At 54.6% G+C, this 18,137-nt stretch overlaps 1 protein-coding gene across 1 annotated transcript in view; it reads left to right on the plus strand.

Moving 5' to 3' along the window:
- Positions 1-580: 580 nt before the first annotated feature.
- The window catches only part of khdc4 (KH domain containing 4, pre-mRNA splicing factor), a 66,424-nt gene continuing 48,867 nt past the window's right edge, over positions 581-18,137 (plus strand). The window contains exons 1-5 of the mRNA XM_068022531.1: positions 581-792; positions 5,462-5,590; positions 6,779-6,858; positions 8,452-8,504; positions 10,032-10,186. Of these exons, the coding sequence (XP_067878632.1) occupies positions 667-792; positions 5,462-5,590; positions 6,779-6,858; positions 8,452-8,504; positions 10,032-10,186 (543 nt within the window). The 5' untranslated portion in view covers positions 581-666. The remainder of the gene's footprint in view (positions 793-5,461; positions 5,591-6,778; positions 6,859-8,451; positions 8,505-10,031; positions 10,187-18,137) is intronic.

The raw sequence follows: 18,137 nt of genomic DNA on the forward strand, positions 1-18,137 counted from the left end.
AGAGAGAATATCCCCGGGGGGGGTGGGAAGAGAGAGAGAGAGAGAGAATATCCCCGGGGGGGTGGGAGAGAGCGAGAGAGAGAATATCCCCGGAGGGGGTGGGAGAGAGAGAGAGAGAGAATATCCCTGGGGGGGGGGGGGGGGGGAAAGAGAGAGAGAATATCCCCGGGGGGGAGGGGGGGAGAGAGACGGAATATCCCTCGGGGGGGGGGGGGGAAAGAGAGAGAGAGAGAGAATATCCCCGGGGGGGTGGGGAGATAGAGAGAGAGAATATCCCTGGGGGGGGGAGAGAGAGAGAATATCCGGGGGGTGGGGGGCGTGGGGGAGAGAGAAAGAGAGAGAATATCCCCGGAGGGGCGGGGGGGAGAGAGAGAGAGAGAGAATATCCTGGGGGGGTGGGGAGTGAGAATATCCTGGGGGGGTGGGGAGTGAGAATATCCTGGGGGGGGACACAGTCACTGGGTGTCGATAAAGGGATCAGGTGACCATCTCTCTGTTTTGTTTTGCAGACGACGCAGCAAGTGGGACCAGCCTGGTCCTGGTGTTAACGGCTCATTACCGGGGTTGGTGCCTACACAGGTCTCAGTGCCGACAACCACCTTCCCGACTGGGTCTTTGCAGTTGTCTCTGCCTCCTGGGGCAGGGGCTCCATCAGACAGTGTGTCCATGAGCATAGGGCCCGTTGCCCCAGCTTCTGGGGCTTTGGACGCAGCAGCAGCAGTTGCTGCCAAGATCAATGCCATGCTGATAGCAAAAGGAAAGCTGAAACCCAGCCAGATTATTCCTGAGCAGGTACAGACTGCAGCTCAGTGTATGTGGGGGTGTTGGGGAAGGTGTGGTGGTGGTACAGGAGATCACAACAGACTGCAGCTCAGTGTGTGTGGGGGTGTTGGGGAAGGTGAGGTGGTGGTACAGGAGATCACAACAGATTGCAGCTCAGTGTGTGGGGGTGTTGCGGAAGGTGAGGTGGTGGTACAGGAGATCACAACAGATTGCAGCTCAGTGTGTGTGGGGGTGTTGGGGAAGGTGTGGTGGTGGTACAGGAGATCACAACAGATTGCAGCTCAGTGTGTGTGGGGGTGTTGTGGAAGGTGAGGTGGTGGTACAGGAGATCACAACAGACTGCAGCTCAGTGTGTGTGGGGGTGTTGTGGAAGGTGAGGTGGTGGTACAGGAGATCACAACAGACTGCAGCTCAGTGTGTGTGGGGGTGTTGTGGAAGGTGAGGTGGTGGTACAGGAGATCACAACAGACTGCAGCTCAGTGTATGTGGGGGTGTTGTGGAAGGTGAGGTGGTGGTACAGGAGATCACAACAGATTGCAGCTCAGTGTGTGTGGGGGTGTTGGGGAAGGTGTGGTGGTGGTACAGGAGATCACAACAGATTGCAGCTCAGTGTGTGTGGGGGTGTTGCGGAAGGTGAGGTGGTGGTACAGGAGATCACAACAGACTGCAGCTCAGTGTGTGTGGGGGTGTTGGGGAAGGTGAGGTGGTGGTACAGGAGATCACAACAGATTGCAGCTCAGTGTGTGTGGGGGTGTTGTGGAAGGTGAGGTGGTGGTACAGGAGATCACAACAGATTGCAGCTCAGTGTGTGTGGGGGTGTTGGGGAAGGTGAGGTGGTGGTACAGGAGATCACAACAGATTGCAGCTCAGTGTGTGTGGGGGTGTTGGGGAAGGTGTGGTGGTGGTACAGGAGATCACAACAGATTGCAGCTCAGTGTGTGTGGGGGTGTTGCGGAAGGTGAGGTGGTGGTACAGGAGATCACAACAGACTGCAGCTCAGTGTGTGTGGGGGTGTTGGGGAAGGTGAGGTGGTGGTACAGGAGATCACAACAGATTGCAGCTCAGTGTGTGTGGGGGTGTTGTGGAAGGTGAGGTGGTGGTACAGGAGATCACAACAGATTGCAGCTCAGTGTGTGTGGGGGTGTTGGGGAAGGTGTGGTGGTGGTACAGGAGATCACAACAGATTGCAGCTCAGTGTATGTGGGGGTGTTGTGGAAGGTGTGGTGGTGGTACAGGAGATCACAACAGACTGCAGCTCAGTGTGTGTGGGGGTGTTGGGGAGGGTGAGGTGGTGGTACAGGAGATCACAACAGATTGCAGCCTAGTGTGTGTGGGGGTGTTGGGGAAGGTGAGGTGGTGGTACAGGAGATCACAACAGATTGCAGCTCAGTGTGTGTGGGGGTGTTGTGGAAGGTGAGGTGGTGGTACAGGAGATCACAACAGACTGCAGCTCAGTGTGTGGGGGTGTTGTGGAAGGTGAGGTGGTGGTACAGGAGATCACAACAGACTGCAGCTCAGTGTGTGTGCGGGTGTTGGGGAAGGTGAGGTGGTGGTACAGGAGATCACAACAGATTGCAACTCAGTGTGTGTGGGGGTGTTGGGGAAGGTGAGGTGGTGGTACAGGAGATCACAACAGACTGCAGCTCAGTGTGTGTGGGGGTGTTGGGGAAGGTGAGGTGGTGGTACAGGAGATCACAACAGATTGCAGCTCAGTGTGTGTGGGGGTGTTGGGGAAGGTGTGGTGGTGGTACAGGAGATCACAACAGATTGCAGCTCAGTGTGTGTGGGGGTGTTGGGGAGGGTGAGGTGGTGGTACAGGAGATCACAACAGATTGCAGCTCAGTGTGTGTGGGGGTGTTGTGGAAGGTGAGGTGGTGGTACAGGAGATTACAACAGATTGCAGCTCAGTGTGTGTGGGGGTGTTGGGGAAGGTGAGGTGGTGGTACAGGAGATCACAACAGACTGCAGCTCAGTGTGTGTGCGGGTGTTGGGGAAGGTGAGGTGGTGGTACAGGAGATCACAACAGATTGCAGCTCAGTGTGTGTGGGGGTGTTGTGGAAGGTGAGGTGGTGGTACAGGAGATTACAACAGATTGCAGCTCAGTGTGTGTGGGGGTGTTGGGGAAGGTGAGGTGGTGGTACAGGAGATCACAACAGACTGCAGCTCAGTGTGTGTGCGGGTGTTGGGGAAGGTGAGGTGGTGGTACAGGAGATCACAACAGATTGCAGCTCAGTGTGTGTGGGGGTGTTGGGGAAGGTGTGGTGGTGGTACAGGAGATCACAACAGATTGCAGCTCAGTGTGTGTGGGGGTGTTGTGGAAGGTGAGGTGGTGGTACAGGAGATCACAACAGATTGCAGCTCAGTGTGTGTGGGGGTGTTGGGGAAGGTGAGGTGGTGGTACAGGAGATCACAACAGACTGCAGCTCAGTGTGTGTGGGGGTGTTGGGGAAGGTGAGGTGGTGGTACAGGAGATCACAACAGATTGCAGCTCAGTGTGTGTGGGGGTGTTGGGGAAGGTGAGGTGGTGGTACAGGAGATCACAACAGATTGCAGCTCAGTGTGTGTGGGGGTGTTGGGGAAGGTGAGGTGGTGGTACAGGAGATTACAACAGATTGCAGCTCAGTGTGTGTGGGGGTGTTGGGGAAGGTGAGGTGGTGGTACAGGAGATCACAACAGATTGCAGCTCAGTGTGTGGGGGTGTTGTGGAAGGTGAGGTGGTGGTACAGGAGATCACAACAGATTGCAGCTCAGTGTGTGTGGGGGTGTTGGGGAAGGTGAGGTGGTGGTACAGGAGATCACAACAGATTGCAGCTCAGTGTGTGGGGGTGTTGTGGAAGGTGAGGTGGTGGTACAGGAGATCACAACAGACTGCAGCTCAGTGTGTGTGGGGTGTTGGGGAGGGTGAGGTGGTGGTACAGGAGATCACAACAGACTGCAGCTCAGTGTGTGTGGGGGTGTTGGGGAAGGTGAGGTGGTGGTACAGGAGATCACAACAGATTGCAGCTCAGTGTGTGAGCTGGGGTTGTGGTGGTACAGAGATGATAAGAGATTAATAGTGGTGTATAACATTCTGACCAAGAGCTGAAAGGTGAGATTAGACTGGATAGCTCTTTTACAGCTGGCACAGCCATGATGGTCCAAATGACCTCCTGTGCCATAAATCTTTTGTGTTTCTATGAGGGACTTCGATGGAGTGGATAGGGAGTACCTAGTTCCCATAGCATGGAGTTGAATAAGAGGGGTATAGCTTGAAAGTAATTGGCAGGAGGATTAAAGGGAAGTTGGGGAGTAGTTTTTTTTTTACCCTGAGGGTGATGGGGGTCTAGAACTCACTCTGTGAAAAGTTGGTAGAGGCAGAAACCCTCATCACATTTAAATGTACTTGGATAGACACTTGAACCTGCAAGGCTGCAGACCAAGAGCTGGAAAGTAAGATCAGACCGGACAGCTCTTTTCAACCACACTGACACGATGGGCTGAATTGCCATAAGTATCTATGATTCTATTGTTCGGACCAGGTGAGAAAGGTGTCGAGGGGTCCCTTTCTGACTTCACCTGGTCTTTCTGTAACAGGATTTAATTTAAAATGCAGTGTTTTGATCTCCCCCTTGGTGAATCCTTGTTCACCACTTTCCAATTATAAGGCAAAGAAGCCAGCACAGACAGGCTTTCTTGGGTTTAAAGAAGAAAAGTGAAGTTTATTAAAACTTAAACTCTAATTCGGTTAACACCTACGGATACACGCTGAACCCCACCTTAGCATACATGCAAATAGAGACAGAAAAGAGCAGAAGAAAAAAATAAAGTGGAGGGTTTGAGGCAATATCTGAAGAGTTTCTTGTTACTGTGCTATGAGCTCACTGTAGAGTCCTTTTGTAGGTAATTCTTGCTTTTTGTTGGGGCCCAGTATTATTCTTAAACCTTTCTCACTGTAGAAGATTTTTCTGTCTTGGGGTTCATGTGTCTTCAGTAGATTCCAAAGCCCATGAGAAAGAGATGAGAGCAGACAAGAGAGAAATGATCTCTCTCCAGGAGCCTGGAGCTTTCTGCCAGTTCAAGTTCAAATTCAAAAAAACCTCAGGTGGCCCAGCAGGTTAGTCAAGTGACTAGCTGGTGTTACCACGTCTGTTTGTGAATTCGGCCACAATCAACCTGGAATGCTAGCTCCTCCACCTTCAACGTCTGGTAATCAAAAGTCTATTGTGGATTGAACGTGTCAGGGAATGGCCTTTTGTCCCTTTTAAACACTGTCTGTAAATATGCAAATGTCTTTCCCGTCAAGGGTCTGGTGTTTTTTTAAAAGCAAGTTCTTTCTTTACTTCAGTAAGAGTTTAAAAATCAATGTTCATGTGGCGAAATTCAAATGCCTCATTCTTGTCAGGTGGGAGCCTGCATGACACAATGAAGAGAAATTTCTACACTGAGCGTTGTGAACCTTTGGAATTCTCTACCCCAGAGAGCAGTGGATGCTCAGTTATTGAGTATATTCAAGACAGAGATCAATAGAGTTTTGGTGACTGAGGGAATGGAGAGATCTGGGGATCAGGTGGGCAAGTGGATTTGAAGTAGGTTAGCTGTGATTTTATTGAATGATGGAACAAGCTCGATGGGCTGAATGGTGGTCTTCTACTGATGTTCTGCTCGCTGTCTCCAGGTACTAATATCCTGTTGTTTTCAGGTCCACTTCCCAGGGAAGATGGCAGCGACAGCTAAAAACAAAGATGATCTGGTGGTGGCAGAAGTGGAAATCAACGATGTTCCCATCAGCTGTCGAAATCTGCTGACCCGAGGGCAGACTCAGGACGAGGTGTGAGAGAAATGTCTGTGTAACAGTCTCCGAGCAGTCCCTGTGGGAGAGGGGGTGGGGGGGGGGTGCCTGTGTGGAGCAGTCCCTGTGGGAGAGGGGGGTGGGTGGGGGGGGGTGTCTGACTGGAGCAGTCCCTGTGGGAGGGGGGGGGGTGCTGCCTGACTGGAGCAGTCCCTGAGGGGAGGGGCTGCCTGACTGGAGCAGTGCCTGTGGGAGAGGGAGAGGGGGGGGTGCTGCCTGACTGGAGCAGTCCCTGTGGGAGAGTGCGGGGGGGTGGGCTGCCTGACTGGAGCAGTCCCTGTGGGAGGGGGGGGGGTGTCTGACTGGAGCAGTCCCTGTGGGAGAGGGGGGGGGGCTGTCTGACTGGAGCAGTCCCTGTGGGAGAGGGAGAGGGGGGGGGGCTGCCTGACTGGAGCAGTCCCTGTGGGAGAGTGCGGGGGGGTGGGCTGCCTGACTGGAGCAGTCCCTGTGGGAGGGGGGGGGGGTGTCTGACTGGAGCAGTCCCTGTGGGAGAGGGAGGGGGGAGCTGCCTGACTGGAGCAGTCCCTGTGGGAGAGGGGGGAGGGTGGGGGGTGTCTGACTGGAGCAGTCCCTGTGGGGGGGGGTGGGGGGGGTGTCTGACTGGAGCAGCCCCTGTGGGAGAGGGCGGGGGGGGGGGGTGTTGCTGCCTGACTGGAGCAGTCCCTGCGGGAGAGGAGGGGGCTGCCTGACCGGAGCGGACCCCCCTGCGGGAGAGTAGGGGGCTGCCTGACTGGAGAGGTCCCCCCTGTGGGAGAGGAGGGGGCTGCTTGACTGGAGAGGTCCCCCTGCGGGAGAGGAGGGGGCTGCCTGACTGGAGCGGACCCCCCTGCTGGAGAGGAGGGGGCTGCCTGACTGGAGCGGACCCCCCTGCTGGAGAGGAGGGGGCTGCCTGACTGGAGCGGACCCCCCTGCGGGAGAGGAGGGGGCTGCCTGACTGGAGTGGTCCCTCCCCCCGCGGGAGAGGATTGCTGCCTCTCTAATACATAGTTTGTTTCCTCCGTGACACCTGCTGGGACCTCATGTCTAACGACCACTTTCAGACTAAGCTTATATTGTTGAATTTTTTGTCTCAAGGGATGTGAGGGAGTTTTGTTGTTTTCAAGTACAATTATGAATATTTTAAGCAGCATTTCAGAGTGAGGTCATGTTTTCTGTTTCCTCACACAGGTCAGTCGGCTGACTGGAGCAGCTGTGTCTACACGTGGGAGATTCATGGCTCCAGAGGAGAAAGTACAAGCCACTCCAGGGTATGTACACATTAATAAGCAACTTCTCACTGTACTTACTGACTCAGATCTGCGAGCAGACACCTTTCCTCCTCTGTTGTTCCCTGTGTCAGCTGTGGGTCAGCGAGTAGCATTCTCTCTCTCACCTCTGGTTCACAAGGTTGTGGGTTGAAGATCCACCCCAGGGACTTGAGCACGTAATGCAGACCGACATTACCAGTGTGATACTGAATAAGTGCTGCACTGTTAAAGGTGCTGTCTTCTGAATGTGATGTTAAACAGAGGTCCTGTCTGCCCCCTCAGGTGAATGTAAAAGATCCCACAGCCACTATTGGAAGAAAAGCAAAGCCTATGGGATCTTGCACTTAAAAAGTAGAGGGATTGAGTACAAAAGCAGGGAAGATCTTCATAAAGCTCTGGTTAGGCTACAGCTGAAGTATTGCAGCCAGTTCTAGTCACCACACTTTAGGAAGTATTTGAGGATCCTAGAGAGGGTGCAGAGGAGACTTAACAGTCTGGTTCCAGGGCTGAGGGATTTTAGCTACAGGTTAGGTTGGAGAAGCTGGGGGTGTTCTCCCCTGGAGTAAAGGAGATTGAGAGGAGAGGTAAAAGGTTATGACAGGTTTCGATAAGATGGACAAAGAAAAGCTGTTCCCATTAGCTAATGGGACAGGGTTTAGGTGGCACAGATTTAAGGTTTTAGACAAAAGATGCCACAGGAACGTGAGGAGGAACTTTTTTTCTGCAGCGAATGGTACTGACTTGGAACTCTGTGCCTACGAGGATGGTGCAAGAGGAGACAATGAATGATTTCAAAAGGAAACTGGATGGGCACTTGGGAATAAAATTACAGGGCTACAGGGAACAGAGTGGGGGAATGGGACTGACAGAGCCAGCATGGACTCGATGGGCTGAATAGCCTCCTTCTGTGACATAATGATTCACTGACTCTGGAGCAGAGGGAGTTCTCACTGGTGTCCTGGGCCAATATCTATCGCTCAACCAACATCACTAAAGTCACATTATCACATTGTTGTTTGTGGGATCTTGCTATATGCAAATTGGCTGCCATGTTTCCTTTGTCGCAGTAGCGACTGCACTTCAGAATGTACTTCATTGGCTGTAATGTGCTTTGGGACGTCCTTAGCTGATGAAAGGCTCTATGGAAATGCAAGTCTTCTCCTGCCATGTGCTTCTGGAAGTGCTGACCCTGGCTGTAGTAGTATTCCAGTAAACTTTGACAGCCTGCTGCAACTTCACTGAGGTGCCTATTCTGCATTTGAACACAGACAGGAAATGTTGGCTGCAGGTTTAACAACAGGGAGCATCACACTCTGATTCTGCTCGCTCTCTATCTCTCCACCCTCACTCCCTCCCTTTCATCAATGCCCAGGGACATAGAATCTAATTGTAGTTCTGATAGAGCAGCTATCTCTCTGGAAACTGGGGGTAGAACCTGGGCTATCTCAGTATCACACCAGAGAGTGCACTTGCCCACTCAGCCTTTTGGGTGCTGCTATTGCTCAGGCAGTGGCAACTGTCCCTTTGAGTCTGTGATGCTGCACATTAACATTCAAGAAACATTCTAAATTCTGTTTATTTCTTCCTCTCCAGAGATCGTGCTTTGTACCTGCACATCCAAGGACAGACACGTGACGTTGTTGACAGTAAGTGTGTGGGTATGAAATGATGGTCCAACTGTATGAAGGACTGTTGAGTTCTGGCCTCTGAAGCCCAGACTGAGTTTAACCACTGCTCTGTGCAGCACTCGTTTATGTTAGCCAGGTCAGCAGTAGGTGCTCTGTGATTGATCCCAGCATGTATTGGCGAGGGAGGGGGAAACCAACCAGAGTTCTCCCCAACCTTCCCTCCCACCCACCCAAAGCACATCCACCTACCTGATTCCATTTGGTAACTGGTAACTCCTGCTACAGGGACCCAATTGCAGTGCATTGGGCACTACCACTGCTCTTTAACCAATAGATGGTATGTGAAGACAGGATTGGAAGTGACTTTGGTTGCACAGCCTGCAGACTCTGTGTCCAGACTGTTAACATGAAGAATATCCAAGTGAGTAGAGCAGCTGGCACCAGTAAATCTGGTACAGCCAGAGACCACACCTTCGACAGGGGAAAGGAGCAAAAGGGGAACATTGGAATGAAACATAGTTTCAGCCCAATGTTGTCCTATCAGTCAGGGAATTGGAGGATGAAGAAAGTGCAGCCTGTGCAGTGTTTGTGGCTCTGCTGATACTCTCCTCCTATAGAAACTGGGCTGAGAGAACAACCCCGTTTCTAGTGAAAACTGGGGATTCACTGTGCAGCCCGACAGTAATTTAAAACCATTGTAAACTTTTGAATCAGAAGGTTTTAGGTTACAGCCTCACTCCATAGACTTAAGCCCATAAACCACACTGATGGCCCCAGTGCAGCACTGAGAGAGCAGTGAGCTATCGATGGGGGAACATTGAGGGAGCAGTGAGCTGTCTGGGGGAACACAGAGAGAGCAGTGAGCTGTCTGGGGGAACACAGAGAGAGCAGTGAGCTGTCTGGGGGAACACTGAGGGAGCAGTGAGCTGTCTGGGGGAACACTGAGGGAGCAGTGAGCTGTCTGGGGGAACACTGAGGGAGCAGTGAGCTGTCTGGGGGAACACTGAGGGAGCAGTGAGCTGTCTGGGGGAACACTGAGGGAGCAGTGAGCTGTCTGGGGGAACACTGAGGGAGCAGTGAGCTGTCTGGGGGAACACTGAGGGAGCAGTGAGCTGTCTGGGGGAACACTGAGGGAGCAGTGAGCTGTCTGGGGGAACACTGAGGGAGCAGTGAGCTGTGGGTGGGGGGGGGGATCACTGAGGGAAAGCTGGAATGCCGGTGTGTTCATTAAATGATTCCATGTTTATGGTGTTCCTCTGAGGGTCTTGCAAAAGGGCATACGTGAGTGTGGTATTGAGGGCATGGTATGGCCGTGGTGTGTCGAGTGATGTGCTGACATTTGCAGTCCCAGGTTTGTATGTGGAGGCCCCTGTGGCTCCCTGGCCATCTGCAGCCTTTCCCCTGTAAAGGACAGACTGACTAGTAGGGAGTAGACAGAAAAGGGAAAACAGGTGATTGTTACAGGACTGGTGTTTTCATGCTGTCTGTCCGAAGTAAATAAGTGGATTTTTGTCATTTATACTCTGGGGTTCTATAACTTGACAGATGCTGTGAACCGAATTAAAGAGATCATCGCGGGTGGAGTTATGAAGGCCGTCAGTGCTTCTGCCTCACTGTACAATGGTCCAATGGTTACCGTGTACCACCAGCCAGCCCCTCTTAGTCACCCTACAACCACCACGGCAAAATCACAAGCTGGGGTAAGTACAGCCACAAGTGGAATGAAGTTCATGTCTGAAGTGGTCCTTAGATTCTCTCACTGGCTCTGAGTGGGTGCGAGTTCAAGGCACACAGTATCTAAACTGTGTTGTACCTGTCCTGTCAGTGTTTGGGGACAGTATAGAGGGACTTTACTCTGTATCTAACCCCGTTTTTTTTTCTTTTCTTTTTTTTCTTTTTTTCTCTAACCCCATTTTTTTATTTTTTTATTCTTAAGGTGGCCTTTATACCCCAGGCCCATTTTATATTTTTCACACTGAGGGGGCCTTTATTCCTTAGGCCCCCTTTATATACATATTTACAGTTTTAAAATAACTTTATTAAAACCAGATAAATCAACAAAAAACTCAAATTAAAATGCCATTCTCTGCGTCGACTATGCACTCCAGTCCCTGCGGTGCCCACCGGTCGCGGAAGGCCTCAAGCGAACCGGCGGACACCGCATGCTCCTTCTCCAGGGATACCCGGGCGCGAACGTAACCACGGAAGAGGGGCAGGCAATCGGGGAGGACGGAACCCCCGACGGCCCGCAGCCTGGACCTGTGAATTGCCACCTTGGCCAGGTCCAGGAGCAGACCAACGAGGAGATCCTCCTCCCGGCTCACGCCCCTCCGCACCGGGTGCCCAAAGATCAGGAGCGTGGGACTGAATTGCAGCCAGAATTTGAGGAGCAGCCCCTTCAGATACTCAGAGGGGCTGCAACCTCACACACTCCGTATAAACATGGAACACGGACTCGTCCAGGCCGCAGAAAGTACAGGCGGCCTGGGAGTCCGTGAACCTACTTAAAGGTCTATTGCACGGGACTGCTCTGTGCAGCACCCTCCATCCCAAGTCCCCGATGTAAAGGGGGGAAGACTCCCGCGTAGAGAGACATCCATCGGGGTTTCCCCTCGCCGCCAGATGCCAACGCGGACCGCCAGGGCGTGTCCGGCCGGCTGATGAGGGCGAGGAAGTGGAGAGTGTGCAGGAGCAGCCCGTACAGGAAACCCCTCCGTGCCGATTGGAATGGCACGGAGGGCATTTCCGAGAGGCGGCTCGGGTTGTGCGGGACCGGCTCCCGAGGAGGGTTTCGGGGCCTGGGTCCGATGAGCAGTTCCTGCCGAGTGGGGGTCAGCTTGGCCGGGAGCGTATCGCTCTCCTGAGCCTCCTCGCCACCCGCAGTGAGGGGCGTCCCGGGGGTTTCGGCTACTCCTCCGCCCGCCAGACTGTCCCCGGAGTCGGCCGCCCGGACAGCCGAGGCGCGCTCCTCCGCCGGCGGGGGAGCGCCCTGACTGGAGGCGACCATGTTCCAGACTCTGAATAGATCCCGGTAAAAGACAGGCAACTCCCTCAGAGAGGCGCGGCTAACGGACTCCACCGGGAGCTGCGTGTCGTCTTGAAGGCAGTGACACTGGCGGAAAAAATACGTCGCCAGCGCACACCATCTGGGAGGACGCTCGATGTACAGGTATCTCTGCAGGGTTCGAAGGCGGAGAGTCGCAGCCTGGGTGCGGACGCACACCAGCGACTGACCGCCCTCCTCAATCAGGAGACTCAGGACCGCGGCAGAGACCAAGCGTTTCCTCTTGCCCCAGAAGTATTCGACGAGTTTCTTCTGGATCTTGGTTGCAAATACAGGGGGCGGGGCCAAAGTGACCAACCGGTACAACAACATGGAGGCCACCAGTTGGTTTATGACCAACGCTCGGCCCCTGTAGGAAAGCACTCGGAGCAGTCCTGTCCAGCGCCCCAGCCGAGCGGTGACTTTCGCCACCAACTCCTGCCAGTTTGCTGGCCAGGCTTCCTCAGCGGGGCTAAGATGGACTCCCAGATAGAGGAGGTGCGTGGTACTCCACGCAAAAGGTGTCATCTCCTCCGGCAGGGAGTCCACCCGCCACTGACCCACCAGGAGTCCGGAACATTTCTCCCAATTGATCCTCGTGGAGGACACGGCAGAAAAGGTCTGCTGGCAGTTGCGCATCCTCCGCAAGTCAACGGGATCTGTGATTGCGTAAGCCGAGAGGACGACCCGCATGGCCGGCTCGCGCAGAGCCAATCCCGTCAACCTCCTGCGAAGCAGGCACAGAAAGGGTGTACAATTGGCCGGACATGGGGCACACCTGAGGCACTCCTCTCCCAAAGCGAAGGGGCGCCGTCAAGGACCCGTTAACCTTGATGAGACACTCTGCGGCGGCGTATAAAAGTCGGACCCGGGCCACGAAATGCGGCCCGAGTCCGAAAGCGCGCAGAGTCCCGAAAAGGTATTCGTGATCCACCCTGTCGAACGCTTTCTCCTGATCGAGGGAGAGAAAGGCGACCGACTGACCAGTCCTCTGGGAAAGATGGATCAGGTCCCGGACCAGGTGGATTTTTTCCTGGATGGACCGGCCCGGGACCGTGTAGGACTGGTCGGGGTGGATCATGTGGGCCAGCACGTAGCCCAGGCAGGTAGATATAGCCCGGCCAAAGATCTTATAATCCGTGCTGAGGAGGGAGACCGGACGCCAGTTTTTAGCAGGCGGTGATCACCCCTCTTCGGCAGCAGGACGATGACCGACCTGCGCCACGAGAGGGGCATCTCCCCGGTCGCCAGGCTTTCCCCCAGAACGCGCTGAGGAACTCCACGGTAAACCCATTCAGCCCTGGGGATTTGCCCCTCGAGAGCTGGTGGAGGGCGCCAGTCAGCTCCGCCAACGTGAGCGGAGCCTCCAACCCTTCGGCGCCCTCCGGGCTGACCTGCAGCAGGTCCTCCCACAAAACTCTGCGCGCGTCCTCGCTGGACAGATCCAGAGAGAACAACGCACTGTAATAAGTACGGACCAGGAGGCCCATTCCCTCCGGATCCGTCGTCTGCCAGCAGCTCGATGAGCTGCTTACTAACCCCCGCCAATTTCCAGCGAGTAGAAGAAGGGTGAGGCGCGGTCCAAGTCTTCCAGGATCTGGATCCGCGACCTCACGTACGCGCCTCGAGACCCTATGAGCTGCAGGTCCCTCAGCGCGCCATTCTTCTCCTTGTAGGCCTGCCACAGGGCCGGGTCCGCGACGGCATGACCGAGGCGGGACTCCAAGTCGAGCACCTCCCTCTCTAGGCGCCCGATCTCGGCTTCCCACCTCTTGGTCGACCCCTTCGCGTACTTCTGACAGAAGACGCAGATGTGAGTCTTGCCCACATCCCACCATAGCCTCAAGGAGGGGAAGCCCCCCTGCTTCCTTCTCCAGTCGGCCCAGAATCGACGGAACGAGTCCCGGAATCGCTCATCCTCCAGCCGGTTGTTGAAGTGCCAGTACGCAGACCCTGCCCATGTGCGGAGCGGAATGAACTCCGCCCACACCAGGTTGTGGTCCGAGCACGGCACCAGCCGCATGGAGGCCGCCGAGACGCGGGAGATGTACGCCTGCGAAAAGTAGAGGCGGTCGATTTGGGACCCTCCTCCTCCAGATCTCCACGTAAAGGCTCTGGAGTCAGGATGGAGATTCCGCCAGACGTCCACCAAGTTGAGGGAGCTGATCAGTCCCCTCAACTTCTCCACCGACGCTTGGCCGCGCTGGGGACCGGAGCGATCCCCCACCTCGAGGGTGCAGTTAAAATCCCCCCCGAGGATGATTCACTCGCCGCTATCGATGGAGCTCAAGAGAGCGGACACTTCTTCAAAGAAGCACGCTTGCAACGCACCGGGCCTGGGCGCGTACACGTTCACAAAGTGGAGCGGCACGCTACCCAGGCGAACGGCGAGGTGGAGCAAGCGGCCCGGCACTTGCTGCTTGACCCCCAGGATCTCCGGCTGAAAAGTCGGGGCCAACAAGATAGCCACCCAATAGAAATAGGGGTGAGGTGACTCAAGTAGACCCCACCCTGCCACTCCAGGAGCCAGGTGGCTTCATCTTCTGGAACGGTGTGGGTTTCCTGCAGAAAGCTCACCACGTATCTCCCTTCCCTGAGGACTGAGAGATTGTGAAATCTGCGGTGAGACCTCCTGCTGCCGTTGATGTTGAGGCTGGCTATGGTTATCTTCATGTCAAAGATACTTAAAATCCGTCACCAACAGCTCACTGTGAGGAGGGAGTGGAAGTGCACCTGGCCTTCCACTCCCCCAGCAACCCATTGAGGAACACATTAAAACGGTGCCTCTCAACCAGTTTCACGCCCGCGCGCTTGCCCGCTTTCTTAAGGGCGGCACGGATGGACCGGATGATCAGCGCCAGATTTGACCAACGGCCGAGGGCCAGCTGAACTTTATTGCGGCAACCCCTGCAAGCCGCGAGGAAATCCCGGAGTTCCGCCGTGGGGATGAGAGGAGATTCAGTGGGAGGCACGAGGGACTCCACCACCTGACTGGCGATGGAATCAAGGTCATCCTCCGTGCCCCACACCGAATCCCCATCCTCCTCCGGGTCGTCACCGCCAGCGGCCGACACATCCACCACACACTGTGGGGCAAACGCCCCGGCCGCGCCAGCTGGTCCCACATCCGTCACAATCCCACCCCCAGGATCGATGGCGGAGGAGTCCTCTCTGCGTTCTAAGATGGAACTGGAGCGTGTGGGTACCAGCGGTTCAGGACTCCCCTCCACCTCCGTCCCCAGGCCAATCAGCGGTCCAAAAGAGATGGGAGTTCCCGACTCCGGAAACCCAGCCAGAGCCAAGACTGGAGGCGGAGAGAGGAGGCCATCTCCCTCTCCGCCAGCACCCACAGACCCAGCAGATGGGGCAGAATTTTCCATGATCACCGGGTCGGGTGTGTCCTGGTTGGTGGTGGAATTTGGCTGGGAGGGCCGACCCATTGGGGCCTCGCCCTCCCCTCCACTCGGGGCACCCAACCCAGTGGCAGAATGGGAGGCGTCCCCAGGCTCCCCCACCACAAGCAGGGTTCCACTTACTCTTTCAGGAGGGGCCTCATTTACAGGGGCCTCCCCCTCCCCTCTATCCTGAGGGGTAGGGAGCTCCTGCCCAGACTTTGAAGCCTTGATGGTGTTGGTGGTAGGGGAAACCTGGGGACCTGAACAAGGAGACAGTTCCCCTCCAACAGATGGGCCCTGCACCTCAGGGCCCTGTGTTACCTCTGTGGAGGGGTGCCTTCTCTTTTTCCCGGTTGGGTGCGGAGGCTCAGAGACCTCCATGCCATCAGAGGCCTCCGCGTCTCTTTTTTTAGTCACCCTGGGCCTGAGCCCAGCCCTGGGGCAAGTGGGCTGCCCAAGATCGGGCATTGGGCTGAGCTCAGGCTTGGGTTGTGTCAATGTGTGCAGGGGACGCGCCTCTTGATGTTTCTTCTTCCTCTGCGCCTTCCTTCCACTCGGATGGGCACTCCCCTCCCTGCCGGAGGCTGTGAAAACCACAGCCTCCGGAACCGACTGAGCGGTGTCTGTTGGATGTGTGGGGGGAGGTGCAGTGGCACCACACTGGGCCGCCGAGGTGGAGCTGGCAGCCGGGAGGTTGGGGCAGTTCTTGCGAACATGCCCCACCCCCTTGCAGACGTGGCACCGCGCCCGAACTCCACACTGAAGTGGCCCTCCAAGACCACCTCCCGCTGCATGAATAGCTGGCGGCGGAAGGAGTACACATGTATGAGGCTGTGCTCCCGAAGACCGAGCGGGACTGGGGTGATCCCCGACCTCACCTCCCCCAGATGGTGCAGGTGGGGGAGGAGGAGCTCATCAGGAATGAAGGGTGGGGGAGGAGGAGCTCATCGGGAATGAAGGGTGGGACGTTTGACAACATTACCCGCTGCGCAGTGGCCCCCAGAGGGTCCACTGGCAGGAAAGTCCCACCCGCTGTGAGCCCCGTACTTGGGGCGAGGGACACCGCCCGCTTGGTCTTCAGGAAGAACACAGCCTTCCCATACATCTTTGAGGCCACTGCAATGGCTGAGGGGCCGACAACCTAAGCCATTGCTTTAACACAAGCCTCAATAGTCATGGTAGGGTGGGTGTAACTCTTCACCCCAAACTTTGTTGTTAAGATTTTAAATGGTAACGGGGCCACAGGAGCGGCTGCCGCAGCTGCTGCAGCATAGGAAGGCCCCCCCACCGGAGAGGACTGAGAAGTCATGGGGTAGAAAAGTTACACGCACTGTTGAGAGCAAAAAAAAAGAATGAAAAGAGCAAATACAGTAATAAATCAAAAATGCAAACATTTAAAGGATGTAGCACAGGGGAAGAGGCTGAGGGAGAGGAAGGCCAAGAGGAATCAGTCTTTGTTGGTACTTGCACAAGTCTTGTAGCTGGTCTTCCAGTTGGGAGGGTGGGGTGATGTCTTCACCTGGGCAGCTCCAGCTGTCCCAAGCTTAGTAGTTGGGGTGGGGAGGGAGCTCCCGATCCAAAGATGTTAAACACAGGAGCTCCCTATTGAACAATACAGCCCCACCCAAGGTCTTCAGGTCTCTTCTTTCCCCACCCCCAACAATCAATGAAAAAGACTTCAGTATAAAACAAACTCACAAAAGAGCTTCCAGTTCTCTGCCTTCCTTCCTTTGTTGAGAATGTGGAAAAACCTTTGTTTCCGTTTGAGTCTCTCCTCTTGCAGCAGCCACACAGCCTACAGCTTCTGCACACAGCAACAGTCAGCTGCACCTCGTTGATGCACTCAGGCTCCCAAATCAGAGCAGTCAATCCACGTTTTTTTTTTCTGTCCTGGGAGTGTTTGGGACAGTGTAGAGGGAGATTTATTCTGTATCTAACCCCGTGCTGTACCTGCCCTGGGAGTGTTTGATGGGGGACAGTGTAGAGGGAGCTTTACTCTGTATCTAACCCCGTACTGTACCTGCCCTGAGAGTGTTTGATGGGGACAGTGTAGAGGGAGCTTTACTCTGTATCTAACCCCGTGCTGTACCTGCCCTGAGAGTGTTTGATGGGGGACAGTGTAGAGGGAGCTTTACTCTGTATCTAACCCCGTACTGTACCTGCCCTGAGAGTGTTTGATGGGGACAGTGTAGAGGGAGCTTTACTCTGTATCTAACCCCATGCTGTACCTGCCCTGAGAGTGTTTGATGGGGACAGTGTAGAGGGAGCTTTACTCTGTATCTAACCCCGTGCTGTACCTGCCCTGAGAGTGTTTGATGGGGGACAGTGTAGAGGGAGCTTTACTCTGTATCTAACCCCGTACTGTACCTGCCCTGAGAGTGTTTGATGGGGACAGTGTAGAGGGAGCTTTACTCTGTATCTAACCCCATGCTGTACCTGCCCTGAGAGTGTTTGATGGGGACAGTGTAGAGGGACTTTACTCTGTATCTAACCCCGAGCTGTACCTGTCCTGGGAGTGTTTGATGAGGACAGTGTAGAGGGACTTTACTCTGTATCTAACCCCGAGCTGTACCTGTCCTGGGAGTGTTTGATGGGGACAGTGTAGAGGGAGCTTTACTCTGTATCTAACCCCGTACTGTACCTGCCCTGAGAGTGTTTGATGGGGACAGTGTAGAGGGAGCTTTACTCTGTATCTAACCCCGTGCTGTACCTGTCCTGGGAGTATTTGATGGGGACAGTGTAGAGGGAGCTTTACTCTGTATCTAACCCCATGCTGTACCTGTCCTGGGAGTATTTGATGGGGACAGTGTAGAGGGAGCTTTACTCTGTATCTAACCCCGTTTTTTTTTTTCAGTCCATAAAATCTATTCAACTGTTATTATCTGAAAGAGTTGAGTATCCGAAAGAGCTGAGTGTTATTCAGTGAACTGTGGGATAACAGTGGTCTTTTCGCTCACATAGATGCCATCCAGGAATTTACGAATATCCTTCTTTTTCACTGTTGTTGCTTGCTGAATAAGAGCAGCTTTAATCCATTATGTCTATGCTGTAGTAGAAATCCGTAACTTCCTGGGAGAAAAGTATATTCGTGGAGTCCGTATGAAGCCAGGTGTTTCATGTATAGTTTCCCAGGCCCAGAAAGACGAGCTTGTCCTTGAGGGAAATGACATTGAGCTGGTATCCAACTCTGCTGCCCTGATTCAACAGGCAACA

This window comes from Heterodontus francisci, chromosome 46 (assembly GCF_036365525.1).
Source record: "Heterodontus francisci isolate sHetFra1 chromosome 46, sHetFra1.hap1, whole genome shotgun sequence".
NCBI lineage: Eukaryota > Metazoa > Chordata > Chondrichthyes > Heterodontiformes > Heterodontidae > Heterodontus > Heterodontus francisci.